At 42.9% G+C, this 16499-nt stretch overlaps 1 protein-coding gene across 1 annotated transcript; it reads right to left on the bottom strand.

Annotated features, from left to right (window-relative positions):
• Positions 1-239: 239 nt before the first annotated feature.
• HTR1A (5-hydroxytryptamine receptor 1A) lies at positions 240-2385 on the bottom strand. The gene has a single exon (XM_054003376.1). It carries the CDS (start codon positions 2383-2385, stop codon positions 1147-1149), a length of 1239 nt encoding a protein of 412 aa, XP_053859351.1. The 3' UTR covers positions 240-1146.
• Positions 2386-16499: the final 14114 nt, after the last annotated feature.

Here is a 16499-nt window from a genome sequence, read left to right as displayed (position 1 = left end):
CCCTCCCCTACTGCCAAGGAGCACATGGCAATGTTTTGGTTGATAGGTTTGGATCGTTTTGTTGTTTTTTGTCTTTCTTTCTCTTTTTTTTTTTTTCTCCCGAGCAAAATGTGTCCCAGCTGACTGACTCCAAAGCAACCGCAATGTCTCAGGAGAACAGGAGAAACTTTCCAGCGGCTTAAGGAAGAAAAAAAAAAAAAAAAAAAAAAAAAGAAAGAAAGAATGAAACGCTACTTCGCAGGCTGCTTAAACTCCCTGTGCCGTTGCGTGCGCGGTGTACTCATGGACAGTCGCACGGCACGGCGCCAAGCCTTTCCTTGATGGGAAACACCCGGTACAAGGCATTTAAAAAAAATAATCCCCATAAATCTCCATATATAATGAGGCGTGCGGTTGGGATTTTAAGTCCCATAATTTCCCTGTGTTGTAACAAAGGGAACCCCGGTGAACTGGCAGGTTCTAGCATACCAGGAGGGATGTCAGGCACACGTAACGCAGACGAGGACGTTGCTGTAAGTACTTTGCAAGATTACCAAACACGGGCGGTTTTCCTCCAAGAACATCCACTTGAGGGTTTCACAAACAGGGAAGCAAAGCGCCCAAAGCTCCTTCCTCCGCTCGAGGAGTCGCCTTCAGCCTCCATACTCACACCCCCAGACCGAGGTCGGTCCAGTGGTCGACCAGTCAACTGCCGTCGCCTCGTAAATCCAAGAATAATCCCCGACACGGCGGTTTCCTGCATAGGGTGGTTTTGTTTTACCGATGCTACTCGGGCAGACACTGTGGTTTACAAGCCACCACAAGCAACGACCTGCAAACCCTAAGTCTACCCAGAACGATGGAGAGTGGGAGGGAGGCGGGAGCGCCGGCGCTCGGCAGCGGACGCCGGGAGAGACGAGGGCGGCCGCGGAGCCCTCCCGGGCCGGGCGTCCCCCGTCGTTCCCAGCGGAGCCCTGCCGTGACCCGCAGGGCTTGTCCGGCGGGCGTAAAGCGTGTGACTCGGGCGTGCTGCGCGGAGCGGGGATGCCGGAGTCCCCCGCCCTTCGGAAGGGCTGTGCAGGGGCTGGGCGGGGGCACACTGCGGCTCGGGGCAGGGGGGTGGAGGAAGTAACACGACCCCATTGCTCCGTCCCGGAGCGGTGGGCTTCACTGCCGGCAAAATTTGCACTTGATAATTTTCTTAAAAGCATTTTGGAAGTCTTTGTTGAAATAGGCATAGATAATGGGATTGAGAAGGGAGTTGGAATAGCCCAGCCAGTTGATGACTGCCCCCAGCCACTCGGGCATGTAGCACTTACTGTCACAAAAGGGCAGGACCAGGGCCACGATGAAGAACGGCAGCCAGCAGAGGATAAAGGTGCCCATAATGATGCCCAGAGTCTTGACAGTCTTCCTCTCCCGGGACAGAGCCATTCTCCGTTTGGCTTCCGTGTTCTTCTCGTTGCGCCTCTCGAAAGAGGGCAGCGGTAGGGAGCCGCACGCCTCGCTGGGCAGCGGCAGGTGAGTCTTGGAGGAACTGTTGCAGTGCTGGACCTCAATGATCTCTAGGGCGGTCCCGTCCTGGCCCTGCCGCACCGCGCCGTTGACACAAGCGCCGGGCTTGGGCTCTACAGTCCGCCGCCAGCCTTTGCCGGGCTCCCCGTTGCCTTTCTTCACGGCGGCCGGAGAGAGAGTGAGGCAGGTGTCAGCGATTTTTTTCTTCTCTGCTTTCTTTACTGTCTTGCGGATCCTAAAGCGTGCCGCCTTGAAGATGCGACCGTAGAGAACCAGCATGAGAAGAAGCGGAATGTAGAAGGCGCCGAAGGTGGAATAGATGGTGTACCCGTGGTCCTTGCTGATGGTGCAGGCGTCGGGGTTCGAGCGGTCCTCCGGCGTCCTCCAGCCCAGCATGGGCGGGATGGATATCAAGAAGCCGATAAGCCAGGTCAGGCTGATGAGCACGGCCGCCCGCCGGGGAGTTCGCTTGTTAACATAGTCAATGGGGTCCGTGATGGCCCAGTACCTGTCCAAAGCGATGGCACACAGGTGCAGGATAGAAGAGGTGCAGCAAAGCACATCCAGCGAGATGAAGATGTCGCAGGTGACCTGCCCCAGCGTCCACTTGTTCAGCACCTGGTAGAGGGCCGCCATGGGCAGCACCAGCACGGACACCATGAGGTCGGTGACGGCCAGCGAACCGATCAAATAGTTGGCCACGGTTTGCAGGGAGCGCTCCAGGGCGATGGCTGCGATCACGCAGGCGTTGCCACTCACGGCGCACAGGATAAGCGTGCCCAGGAGCAGGGAGGTGAGCACCTGGTAGCCCAGGGTCATCTCGGCGACCCCAGGGCCGCTTGTCCCCTCGGGGGAGCGCGCTGGGGAGGTAGTATTGTTGGCCACATCCATGCCGGGCGGGGGTGGGGGGGGTCGCTTCAGGAGACAGACATGAGAAGAGATGCCGGTCACTTGTGTGCTCCCCTGGCAGGAGGCATCGGCACCCCGTGCGGTTTCGCCACGCCGGGCACCCCCCGCTCCATCACCCCTCCCTCCCCTATATAGCGCGGCGGGAGGCGGCCGAAGCTCGGAGGACGGCGGCTGCCGTAGCCGCCCCGCGCCCGCCCATCCTCGCCGCCTCTGCCCAGCGCGCAGCCCCGCGCGGTGGGGGCGGCCCTCCTGCCACCGCTTGCCGAGATTCTGCCCCTCGCTCTGCCGCTCACCCGCGCCGTTCCCCCTTGTTCTGCATCTCCGCGTTCCCCTAGCTTCCTACCCTCTCCTCCCTCCCTCCTTACTCTCGCCCCTCCCCTCCCCGTTCTCCCCCCCCTTCCGCGGTGGCCTCGCTGGGTCGCCATGGTCGGGTGGGCGCAGATGTCAGTCCCCTTCGCCCCCTCCTGTTTGGAGTGACACCGCAGATAAATTCTCCACGACTCTCCCTCCTACAAATCGCCCTTTACAAATCGTTTCCCAGCTCCGCGCCCGGCAGCGGTGGCTCTGGGCTACCACTCAGGACCAGCGCCGGGGTGGAGCGCAGAGGAGGGAAGGGGAGAGGGCATTCTGCGAGCAGGCACAGCCGCTGCGGCGGGGGGCAGCGCACACCCGGACTTGCCCGGGGCTGGCGGTGACAAACGGGGGGCGCTGGAGGTGCCGATCGCCACCTGCAGGCAGGCGCTGGCCGCCCGAGGGCGCGCCTCCCGCGGGGCTCGGCCGGGCACCGCCGGGACAGGACAGGCCCGGCCGTGAGGCTCGACCCTGCCCGGCCGCCGCGGCGAGCTGCTGGGGGTGCCCGAGGAGCGGCACCGGCCGTGAGGGCGCAGGGAAGCGGGAGCGCGGGAGGCAGCGCTCTTGTGTGTCTCGGGAGGGACCCCTGTACAGCCCGACAGGGCTCCTGCTCAGCCGCTGATTAGTGTTGTAACGATGGAAGCCAAATTGGTGATGGTTCATGCCCTCGGCCCAACGCCCCGCCGGCGGGGGCTCCGCGCCGGTGCGCGGCTGCCGGCCCGCCCGCCCACTTCCCCGTAGAACGAGCGGCAGCATTGCCGCCCGCCCCTTCCGACGGGCGAATTACGGTACAGCACACTAGAGAAACGACTGTGCTCGCACGACAGTAACAGCAGCAACAGCAACAAAAATAAATGGTAAAAATTACTGAAGAAATCCCAAATCAGAAAACATTGTAAGTTGTAGTTCAGTCCAATAGGAGGGGAAATGCTGTGTCTAAAAGTGAAATGAGAAACATACTACTGAGAGTAATCTTAAATAAAAGAGTGTCGGATTGGCATATCTTAAGCAATTCAGTTATTATCCAGCAAATAGAACTAACAATCACAAACCTGGGAAGAATCTGCTATTGAAAAAAAGAAAAATAGTGGTGATGTTTATAGGCTTCTCTCTGTCCGTGGAAGGCAAACAAAAGCTCTCCAACATAACTCTGTAATAGGTTTTCTACTATCTTGCAGCTCAGTATTTTTAGTTATCTTTCATTGTGCTCTGTAATTCTGCAATGTAAGCTCAGTAGATGCAAAAAGCCAAACAAGTAATTGCTTAACAGGAAGATTTTTCTGATTCTTGATCAAACTTGAGATGAGGTTCACAGAGTTCACAGAGTTCACAGAGTCTGCTTTGCACACCCTCAGGTTTCATTCATCTTCTCTCAGTTAACACTTCAAGTCGAATTTGCAGCTTCAAAACATTTGGACAGATTCCAGCCAGTTCCTTTTTACAAGGGGTCAAGACTGCATTTCTCTGCCCCTAGGCCTGTGATCCCCTCTGTAAATGACCAAAACATAGAGATTAGCTGGATTAGTAGATCAGAGCTGCACCCTTGCATGCCTTTCGTCTCAGCCGATCGCTGAGACAAGATCTGCGTCCTACTGAATGAAGACTTAATGCTGTTGAGACACAGACGAAATGTAATCAATATATAAGTATGCATTACAGCTTCACTAGCAACACCTATTTTCTTTTAAATGTCCTCTCAAATGCATGGAATAAAATAAAATAAAATAAAATAAAATAAAATAAAATAAAATAAAATAAAATAAAATAAAATAATAAAATAAATAGAAACACAAGTCTGGGAGGCAGGGAAATTTCACCCAACCTTCTTGCATGGTGGTGGACAAGTCATTAGCCTAATTAGATTATCTTGAAATTAGCATTTCAAAGCCAGAGGGGAGGCATGCTCTTGGGGAAACTGTTTCCAGAAATGTTTTGTGCTGACACGGCCAAGTGAAGTCAATCCCAGACACATTTTGGCGAGAAACCCAATGAGAAAAGGTTGACAGGGTCCTTTTTCAACTGAAATATTTTAAAGCAGCTTTAATTTTTTATTTTTTTCAGGATTTGAAAGTAATTTCTCTCAGAATTAAATTGAGAAGCAATTTAGGCAAGCGTGGATGAAGGGGAGGGAGTAGGAGGTGGAAGATGTAGAAGAAGGGAAAATTCACTCTTTTGATGTGAGAGTGTCTTTAATCCTACTAAACATTTAAACACCAAAATTCCACTTAAACTTTTAAGCAACTAAATGATGTCCTAATGTCTTTAGATAACCTAGGTAAAGTACCTAGGGAAATTCTTAAGGAAAACCATATCCTCATACAGTCCAACCTGACCTGAGAGTAAATGAAAACTTAACACACACAGCCTTAAAAAGTCAAATTAAAACATTCATATTATTCAGTTAAGATACAGCTGCAGCAAACAATGGGGTCCTCAGTAAGTACAAAAAGAAAAAGCATTAACAATGGTGTCAAAACAGTATTTTCTGAGCAATTTCGTTCTACACTTTTCAAGAATAGAAAGAGGCTACATATTCTTGATGGTCTCAGATTATGACTGTGTTATGTATTTGTCAAAGTAAAACTGAAATGACACAAGTAGATCACAACTTTTTGTTCCTGTGGTTGCTTATTACACTTTGGTTTGAAAAGCATATGAATCTCAGGTTTTTTGGTTTTTTCTAACTTTTCACCATGATAAAATACGGTATTTGTGATATACAAGAAATTATATCCCAGTAATGCTTTCTAAATGAAAGGGACTAAGGAACGAGGGAGACAAGGAAATTAATTATTTCAGGTCACTGAAACTGATAAAGTGTGTACAGTTTTCTGTGAGAGAGGCTCCAAACAGGTGAAGGGAAACATGTGACTAAAGGCAACCTATAGTGCCTTCTTGAATTTTCTATTCAGGCATCTTGTAAGTGTAGTCAAAAGGAATTCTTACTACTCCACACAGCTCAAAAATCCTTCTGAAAAAAAGCTGTAACTTTAAAATACAGAGAAGCGAACAGGAACTTAGTGTCTGAAGTAGCTGTATCATTGAAATACATCCTTTTCACACAAGGACATGCATTTCACCATAAGATCCACTTCAGGATATCTGCTCGCACATTTCATAAAGCATCAAATATTTCACAGTAGTGTAAAAAATTTAACCTTTCTCCTGTAAAAAACCAAAATATATTAGAAGGTGACTGAAAATCTTAAGGTCAAAGCTAGTGTAATACCTGCATAGCTCTCAGCCAAGCTATTCTGGATCAAAATGAGTCCAGATTTGGTAAACTCTTTAGCCCTGACTTCGTAGACAAGATGAATCAGCTAGGAAACTAAGTGACTTTTGCTACCAGTAGTAGAACTGTTCCCTGTGTCCTATCTCTGGATATAGCTAGCTTGTGAAATCCTGGATAGTCAAACTCATATTTCTGAACAGGATAAAAAATTAATGAATCCTATAATTAGTCTAATCAGAGTAAATACACTACAAAGCCAGTACAATAACACAACAAGGAAGCAGAAATTTTCAACTTCTGAATCACCTTTAATATTTTTTTCCTCTTTTAGAGCAAGAAAGTGGGCCAGATAATTGTCCACGGAGCCCTGTCCAGCCAGCTAAGAGCTGGCAACCTGTGGCCCACTAGGAGCTGTGCAGCAATGAGACATTCCTGTGGTCCTGCAAGAATCATCCGGGGTCTAACAGAGTCTACAGCATGGGCACGTCACTTAGATTCAGCCCTGAGTTAAGTGCTGCAAAGTACTGAGATATCTCTCAAGCTGCTCCTTAACACTCCCAGTTCTGCAAACACAGAACAATGGCACCCAAGGTTAGGCCTGGAAAGATCTGCTAGCTCATGGCAGACATGTCTAAGCAGCAGCACTGCTTCATGGCTCTGAGATGTCTCGAGGTACAGCTGGGATCACATGCTGCAATTTCAGCTTCAGGTGGCTCTGCACCAAAGCCAGTCAGATTTCCGTTCCTTTTTTATTGCATATTTATAACCAGATCAGTAATCTGGGCCTGTCAACCCAGAGGAATAATCTGTAAGAAGCAGGAATAACTACCATCTCAGAATGCTGAAATGCCTGTCTATTTTTTTTCCTGTGGTATTGACCATATTTTCCATTGCTTCAGATATCCCACTTGACACTGTCATAATAGAAAACAGTGGGCTGATGGTAAGTTCCTGTGTCCTATTCTCTTTCCATTCAGCTGCCTTACCACAACTCTTATGGTCATTATTTTTATTTGACAGACAGTAATTATTTATAACATACACATGTATTTATTTGGTACTTTTGCCTTTCTCTGCCAAGACCTTACAGTAGTAACTAAAATTACAGCATAACTCAGCAAAAGGGGATAAACCATTTCACGTAGCACTCTCAGAAGTAATAGAAGAGAAGGTAAACATTTCATCTAAAATGAGTGTTATGTATATTCAAGCAATATCAGTGAAGTGAAAAAGTTACTAGAGGTGCCTGCTATCTAAATCATTGGACAGCTTTTATTCAAGTCCAGAAGTAAAAGATCAATTTCAGAGGATATTTGCTTTTATATTCTCCTTCTGTGAAGTAAAGAGACTTTCAAGTATGTGTATTTGAATGTAAGTTTTCATAAGTTTATGGAGACTTCTCAGAATTTTGACATTCTCTGAAAACTTGAATTTAGGCTACATTTTCTGTGTTGCCCCTTCTGTAACACAGTGCACCTGTGATGAAGGAAGAGCTGTGAGAATGTCTTTCAACCATTTGTGCACATTCTTGATAGTAAAGCTGCTAAGAATGAATTTGACTTCAGAGGAACTTTGGGAGAATCTACTTAGTCATCTCTAATCATGCTGTGGGGAACAAAGCAATGTTCCAGCTCTGTTGAGGTTTTTATCAGCACACCCGTGTCAGAGACAAGGGGCAGCAATGCACAGAACTGGTGCATTAGAGGCTGGTTAAGAATCACCTGTGTGGTGCAATGCAGTCTCAAGAATCCAGAATGTTGCCTGAATGGTTTTTTTTTAAACTGTGTTCTGATATTTGCAATCTAATTAAAAATACTCAGTAGCAATTCATATTTTCTCAATGTTTACAAAATAAATAATCTTAATAACATCCAATATACAATTCTAAAATTGCTGACTAGCACTGAGGAACTTCTTGGTTAAATCTGGCTTTTTCTTATAGCTAATTAAGATTATTTAATGCATTTACTTTATATTCACATTCCTCTTACAGCAAAATGCATTACTAGCTTAAACTATTTGCAGAAAATACATACCCACTTACAGGAGTGTTCTAGATCTTAGGCAATTTTCATAAGTTTTATACAATATTTGCATAACTGTTTAAACAAGGAGTGCCGATATAGTCTAAGCTTTGTAATAATTTCTAGTTTTTCTCTCATTAGTGACTTTATTTATGAATACATTTTAGCAGACATGCTCAAGTTTTTTTGTTGTTTGTTATCCTTACCCCATGCCCTCTCTCCAAAAAAGATTAGCTTCTAAATGAGAAGGAATTCAATACAATTAACATTAAAGGGTTTTCAAATAAATTTTAGTGTAAGATTTATGCTCTAAAGAATTTTATTGCAAAGATAATTTCTGCCATTTTTATATATGTATCGTATTTCACTTCAGAGGAGACAAAAAATTATTCTGTAAGAACAATGTTATGAAAAAACATCTCTAACTGGACCTCTACAGGCCTCACCTTTAAGTTTCAGGCCAATCTAAATGAGTTTATCAGTATTTTCCAAACTAAATTAAGGTATATGAATCTTACAATTGAGTTACAAGTGTAACAACTGATGACTTCTTCTGCTCTTATTATGTCAGAACTTCAATACTACATTAGATTAAAAGTAAATTACATAGCACCAGTGTCTCCTTATCAACAAAGACAGAAGCTAGAATTTCAAAGTTATTGCTTATAAAGGATATAAACTCTCCAATTTTATGCACACTGGCTGGAGCTCAACAGTAGTGTCTGCAGTTCAGTAGTATATTAGTCCATGTCAATTAAAAAAATATATATTTTATTATGATTTCATTTCAATTTTCTCACATTGAAATTAATATAATACTATTATTTTAAAAATACAACTTTTGGAACAAAGCAGGGCTGATGTACAGACAATAAATGTCTAGTCTTTGCAAACTAACTTTATCCTTTCAAATGAAAAACAATTTGCTTTATCTATACAGAGATGAATCACATGGAGTTAGAGAGGCCCACACAGACTGTGACATTGACAAAGACCATGAGGATATTGTCTTTGCTGATCTATTAATCTCCTTTATCTAGAGCACTAGTTGGCACCATAGTAGTAAACCATCATGTATTCCAAAGAATCTGGGGCCTGTCAAGGAGAAAATTTGTGGGTTTTTTTGCTGGAAGTAAATGTTCTCTTGAGGAATTATTCAGCTGCCAATGCCTTCTTTTTGTATGAGTATTCCTGGTACAGCCTCTGTGCCATGCACAAATGCTAGTGCTTGAGGCAGCTGGAGTGTACAGCCAGGGACAGTGTAAGGCAGAAATGCCCCCTCAGCAGCATCCGCTACCTGCTGTCAGTTTATAAGGGTTCATTCATCGTTGCTGCTCATTAACTTTTTAAACACCCTACTAAGTAGTGGGCTTCAGGTTAAGTTAATCACACAGTGTTCCTATGTAACAAATGGAGTTCAGCGACCCACAAAAAACAGACACACAAAAGTTGATGCCTTGAACATGCAGCCCCTTAATCCTTCCATGATCAAGTATTAAGAAGAGTGTTTCTTAGCTTTTTCTTACCAAAGCCAGCTACTCAATTCCATTAGCAGAGAAATTTTTTTTCCCCTCAGGAAATTGCTGTCTATTTTCAAACAGTTTTAAAAATCCTGGCGCTTTGGGTATAGAGTGATGAAAGGCAGCACTGCCAACCTGTCTTAGTTGTGTTTGTATGGGATTAAGCCAGTTCAGAATAAACCTGCCGGACATAGTTCAGTGAATCCAGACAGATTGTAGATGTGTCCTCAGTGTTGCTAGGAAACAATCAGTTCTATGTGTTCATCACAGCAACAATGTGGGCCCTCTTAGGTTGACCAGGGAAGCAAACAGTGAAGAAGTCCAGGATACCAATGAGTAGCTCAGGCCACTGTCCCCAGCCTCATTTCCAGTCTATTCACCAGATGGCCTTGAAGGAGATTAGCAAAGAAAAACATACAATGTGGGCAAATAGGTATGTTGGCTAATCATGGCACTTGAAAGCACAAAGAGTAACACATTATATAACCTAATGAGTGAGGTTGCTATCAAGACAAGCCATGCAGATCCTGTCTGCTACAATGGAACAAAACTCATGAAGCTATATTGAAGCGAGATCTGATCTTAATACTAGTGCAAGAGTATGGGAGGTTCATGCTGTATCCTGAGTGCTGATGCTGTTCTTTGATGGCATTAAGTCTTTCCCAGTGTTTTTGGGTTGGCTTTTTTTCCTCCTCCCTCTGGTCTCCTATCCCATTAATCACTCTTTATAAATTCCTAAACTCTAAGCAAAATTTCTGTTCTCTCAGGACCTCTATCACACGTACTACAGATATTCAACATTCCCTTCCTAGTTGAGTCATCTGAACTCCCTCTTCACAGTTTCTGTCGTCACTCAGTTAAGCTCAAAATAAGTAAAAACTAATGGTTTCTTTTAGCCTGAGATTACCTAATTAGGGGTCCCTTGGTTTTAATCTCACCTGAGCAGATGAAATCAGATTTTGAGACCCTCAAAATTCTCTGAATGGCACATTACAACTGTGTAATTGTAGTGCAATATCCTGCTAAAACTTCTAGGAATCTTCATCTACAAGCAGGCTTTTTGAGAAGTAAAAGCTTGCCCATAGGCACATATTGCAATGAACTCAGTTGTAAAGCTAGCAGCTTTTTAATTTGATTATAGGCTGTCTCCAATCACTTGCATAAAGAAATCATCACTGTAGCACTAGTACCTTTGCCACTATTAAAAAATAACAAAAACAAAAGCAAGAACAAGAATAAAAACAAAAACAACTGAAAATAAAGTGTTAAGAAAATTTTAATAAACCAGACCCTTCCTCTCCATTCTCTTCAATCATTTTCTCTTAATGACTGTTCATACAAAGGAGTCACAATATGTTTTATGCATCCAGTACATCATGTATCCCTCAAGGGTCATCACAGTTTTTCTTGATAAGACAAATTTTATGTTAGTCATGAAAGGCTAGACAAACTTTTTTTAACTTGCAGTCTGGTGCAATACACAATTGCATTACTATAAAGAAGAGTAGAATTAAATCCCTGAGAGGAGCAATTAATTTTTCCACTTCTCCAGAGGGGAGAGTAAAATGCCAGGTTTTACCTGTTTCTGTCCATCTCCTTTAGAAAAAAAAAAAAAAGGAACAAGGCAAAAGCCTCTTTATTTCTTCCCCTGTGGAGCATTCTACTTTTCCCCACTCAACACTGATTATGTAAACTCAGAAAAAATATCCTTTATTCATTAACTGTACAAGTTATTCTTAGTTTTTTCTAAGGACAGCTCCATGAAAATTACCACTGGAGCCACACATCTACTGTTCACTTTCTATCAGTCCTCCTCTGCACTATATTCCATTTTGTGTCTTAAGTCTTGTATGTTCATTTAGAGTTTCATGTTTTAAAGTGAGGCTGCATCCTTCTCTGTGGTGATTTCTACAATGGAAACGTAGTGGGATGATTCTCATGACTGGAGTCCTGCAGCTATAAGCTCTATAGCTCTATAAGCTCTTTAGAAGAGACAGGTGAAGCAAGGGAAGTGGAGGTATAGCACTGTGTATTAGGGAGTGCTTTGATTGTATTGATATTGGTGATGATGAAGACGACAGCTGAGAACCTCTGGGTGAAGACTGAGGAAGGTCACAGGGCACAGGTCTGCAGGACTCTGTTGCAGACCAGCCAGCTGCGGAGAATGGGCACTTGGGGGCGTTCTGCAAGCAGCTGCCAGAACAGTCACCAGCCCTTGTACACATGGGGGATGTCAGCGTGCCAGAGGTCTGCTGGAAATGCAACAAAGCAGAGAGGAAGCATCCAGGAGGTTCTTGGAGTGTGTGGAAGAGAACATCCTTATACGACTGGAAAATGAGCCTACCTGAGGAGGTGCTCTGCTGGACCTGTTGTTTGTGAACAGAGGAAGATGGGTGATGTGCTGCTCAGTGGCTGTCAGGAGCAACAGAAATGTTGGAGGTTTCTGTATTGGCTGAAGGAAAGAAGGGCACCTTTCTCCTTGGATTTCCGGTGGGCAGACTTTAACCTGTTTAGGAGATTGACTGACAGAGTCCCATGGAACTCAGACCGGGAAGGCAAAGGAGTTCAGGAAAGCTAATATATTTTAAAAAGGAATTGTGACATATTAAGGAGCAGTCTGTCTCAAGGTGTAGGAAGACATGTTATCAGAGAAAAAGAGCATCCTGACTGAGCAAAGAGCTTAGGTGGGAACCTGGGGAAAAAAAAGAGAATCTCTTGACTCTAGAAGGAAGGTCACGTGACTTGGGACAACTACAAGGATGTCACAAGGTCATGCAGGGAAAAGATTAGAAGGGACAAAGTCCAACTACAACTTGATTTGGCTACTACACTTAAAAATAAAAATGGTTTCTATAAATACATGGTTGACTAAAGGAGACTCAAAGAGTGTCTCCATCATTTGCTGAATGGCTGAGAGAGCTAGGTTTGTTTAGTCTCAGGAAGAGGAGGTTCAGGGGGGACCTCACTGCTCCCTAGAATTCCCTGAAAGGAAGGTGTAGCCTGGTGAGGGCTGGTCTCCCCTACACTGCCTGCAGTGAGAGTTCTAAAGGAAATGTCATTAAGCTGAGACGGGGGAGATTCAGATTAGATATTAGAAAATATTTTTTCACTGTTAGGGTGGTCAGGCATTGGAATAGGTTTCCCAGGGAGAGAGTGGAGTCACCATCCCTGGAGTTGTTTAAGAGGTATCTGGATCAGCTGCTGGGCAATATGGTTTAGTGTTGCAGGCATATCCTTCTCTCTTTCAGGATTTTTCATAGAGGAGCACAGAGGAGAGAAAGAGAAAACAATTTCTATTTCTGCTCCTTGTTTTCCCGTATGGAATGTGTTTGGTGAATTTTTTACCTGGGGTGATTGCTTGATTGGATTCTGGTGAGGATTGTTTGAGCCTGATGGCCAATCAAATCCACTTGTGTCTGGACTCTCGACAGAGGGTCACGAGTTGTGAGTGAGTTAGATATGGTAGTTAGAACAAGCAGGTTTCTAGTTTTAGTATCTCCTTTTAATAGTATATTAGTATATTATAGTATAGTTATAATAAAGAAATCATTCAGCCTTCTGAACTGGAATCAGACATCATCATTTCTTCCCACTGGTTTTACCTGCATTTACAATAGTTTAGTGATTTAGAGGTAACAGTGGTGGTGCTGAGCAGACGGTTTGACATGATAGATCTTAGAAGTCTCTTCCAACCTTGATGATTCTATGCTTCTCTGATACTACCTGGTCATTCACTAAGTGGTAGGTAAGTAAATAAGGTTCAAAAAGTGATAAATGCCTATCCTTCCTTTCTATCACCAGGAATCCTGTCTCCTGGGATCCAAACATCATTTGCTCCCCAGCACTTGAATGTAAAAAGTCAAGTTGGTTGTATAGAAATTACTGCAGTGGGGAGAAGCTCCGCTCCTCAAGGCAAATGATGGTTGAGTGACCACAAATTTGAGTTCAACAGGAAGGCATAAGCCCCCACTGAGCAATTATGCACTACATACCTACTGAAGAAATTTTGAGAGATTTTGCAGTCCCCTACAGTTAATGATTAATATATATTCAATAACAAGACATGATCTGTTCATATATCTTTCTATACATTTTTTATCTTAATGTAATTATGGTAATTAAAACATCAGGTTTAAAAAGAAAGGCTATTGTGCTCTTGGCCCTTATTTAGTATTTGGCAAAGTTTGAGTAGTATATATTGTGTAAAGGATTATAAACGAGTTTTTACATTTTTAATAGCAAGCTTTCTATTTGTACACTAAGAAAAGCCTAGAAATAACTTCTATATTCCTATTTTATCTGTCTCATATTTCTCTGTTGTGATTCTTCAAACATTGTCCCATTAGGAAAAAGCCTGTAAAATTCTTTTTCCCAAGAGGTTTCACTTTGATAAATGTGAAATATTCACCTGAGGAGGTAATTTAGTTACTGTTTCCAGTAACAAATTCAGAAGAGCATTATCAGTAGCTACTTCTATAAACAGCTTTTCTCTCTCCTTGAGTTACCTTAGTCAGTGAAGGTAGTTTGGAGCAAACTTTTATTTCTGTACAGTATTTGGTTTCTCTTGCACCCATTTTTTGGTGGTTAGGTAGAGAAATCTATTTCAAGCCTTTTCAAGAAGTAGTAGCACTGGCCATATTTTTAATTGAGAGGGCAGATGGAAATTCATATCAGTATTTAAATTAAAAAGTTTAGAAAATTGTTCCTGGATTAAGAACAGTGGAATTTATTTGGAATAAATCTAACTATTAAGAGGTTTGAGTTTGGTTTCCTAGCTACTGTAAATCAGGATAGTTAAATCAAAATGTAAGGGCCACAAATTATAACAAACCTGAGAACACAGTTAGATTCAATGGAGTCTGTGACAGCTAAAATTCAATATCCTCAGTCACATGGACACGAACAACAATGTAGCACTCATTGCTGTTGAAGCTGGTCAGTGAGTGTAGCATGAAGATCTTGGCTGCTCTACATATTAATCCGTTGTTCCACGTTTAAGTTTGTTGAATGGAAGAAAGAAGGTAGACTGAAAAAAGATGTTGTTGAATTGTTTCTTGATTACTCTCTACCACAATAATAGTTGTATCTTTTTAATCTAATTAAGCATGTTCCACCTTTCTTAATGAGATGCAAATGAAGGGGATAGCACCAGATGCAAGATACTGAGTGCAAAAGTGTCATTCCTTTAAAGCACAAGTAGTGTAAAAATGCATATATCCAAGACCAGTAAAATCCAATGGATATATCCAAGACCAACTGCAAACTCTTCTATGAGACAATCATGATTTATTTCTCCATGATGCCTGTAACCCTGAAGGCATCACTATTCACTCACAGGATCACCTCTGTTAGAGCTACATTCCTGACTTTGGGCATATACCAGGTTTTTTTTCACTCTATAATTGTTGTGACCTATGTAAAAATCTGTTTGTCTGCTGTTTTGGGGACCATTGTAATGAAGGCCGCCTCAAAAGTTCTGGTTATGGCATATACATGCTACTTTTTCTAACATATTTTTCCATTTTTTATTTGTCCTCTGTTGAGATTCACTGAAAGCAAATCTTTATTAGTTTAATTATTCTATATTAGATTACTGTTTTCCTTCATACCTGAGGTGGATCTTACAATTTCTCATAGGATGATGCTCACAGAATGACCACAACAGGAATGTAGTTAGTCATAACTTAAAGCAACTTGTGCTTCAGGGAAACTACCACTGATTTTAGTGTAAGTTCTACAGCTGTAAGGGCAACAGGTTTATCAAGTGTATATGGACAGCTTCTCAATACAGTTTTTCTGCAGAACTACATTAAAATAAAGACTGAGGTAAGCAAAAATCAATTAATAAATGGATTCTTGGAATTAGAGTCTTCATCAAACAACAAATTGTTTTCTTCTTTCCTCAACTGCTGTTTATTTCAGCCAGAGAGTTGAGTATGCTGGTTTTGCAAAGCATTTTAAGCACATATGTAATACTCATAAAACATATAGTTCTGCTTGCGTGGATATGTCCCTCTGATATATATAGGTAAGCCAGCTCCCCCAAAAATATTCAGAATTCAAACAGAAAAGCAATAGGTTAAGCTCTGATCATATTAAAAACAAGATGGTTTTGCACTGAAGATAATTTCATTGTCTTAAATGAGGACAGGCTTTTTTTCAACATTTTGTTTTTATGTTTATAATTGCTAGGTGACACAAATTTATTCCTTATTTCTTAAATGGATAAGAATAGTAAAAGAAGTACAAAGCTAGAATTTCTCTTTCTAATTTTCTCTTGATCAAAAGTATTTTAATTTCTGTAAATAAATAAAGATTTATTAGTCCACAGGGAGAGTTATTCACAAGCAGGATCACCTTCTGTAGACAAGGTTGCTCAGAGTCTTATCCAGCTTGGCCTCCAGCATTTCTGGGAGATGGGCATTCACAGCTTCTCCAAGTAACCTGTTCCAGTGCCTCACCACACTTTTGGTAATGAATTTCTTCCTAATATCCAATTTAAATCTACCCTCCATTAGCTTAAAGCCATTCCCCTTTATCCTATCACTCCTTGAATTTCTAAAAAGTCCCTTTCCATCTCTCTTTTCAGTACTGGAGGGTGCTACAAGGTCCCACCAGAGCCTTCTCTTTTCTAGGCTGAACAACCCCAGCTGTCTGAGACTGTCTTTACAGGAGAAGCATTCCAGCCCTCTGATCAACTCTAGACTTCTTTGGACTGGCTGCAACAGGTCCACATCTCACAGTCATTGCAATCAAGATTTCTGCACGAGGATGGAGTTTTCCCAAGAATTTAGAATAAAGCAAACTAGCCAGGTATTTTCTTCCTGGAAGATCAGTTGTGGTAATTTAACATCTTTCTCTGGATTTGTCATGGTAATGGCCTGATTTCAAAGGTCCAGGATGCGCATTTGTCTCTACACTTTTGGTTTTAGACTGGTAAACCATGATTTGTGTAAGAGACCAGAAGTT

The sequence above is a fragment of the Vidua macroura genome, chromosome Z, assembly GCF_024509145.1.
Source record: "Vidua macroura isolate BioBank_ID:100142 chromosome Z, ASM2450914v1, whole genome shotgun sequence".
Lineage (NCBI taxonomy): Eukaryota > Metazoa > Chordata > Aves > Passeriformes > Viduidae > Vidua > Vidua macroura.
This window is presented reverse-complemented; position numbering and strand designations above follow the sequence as displayed.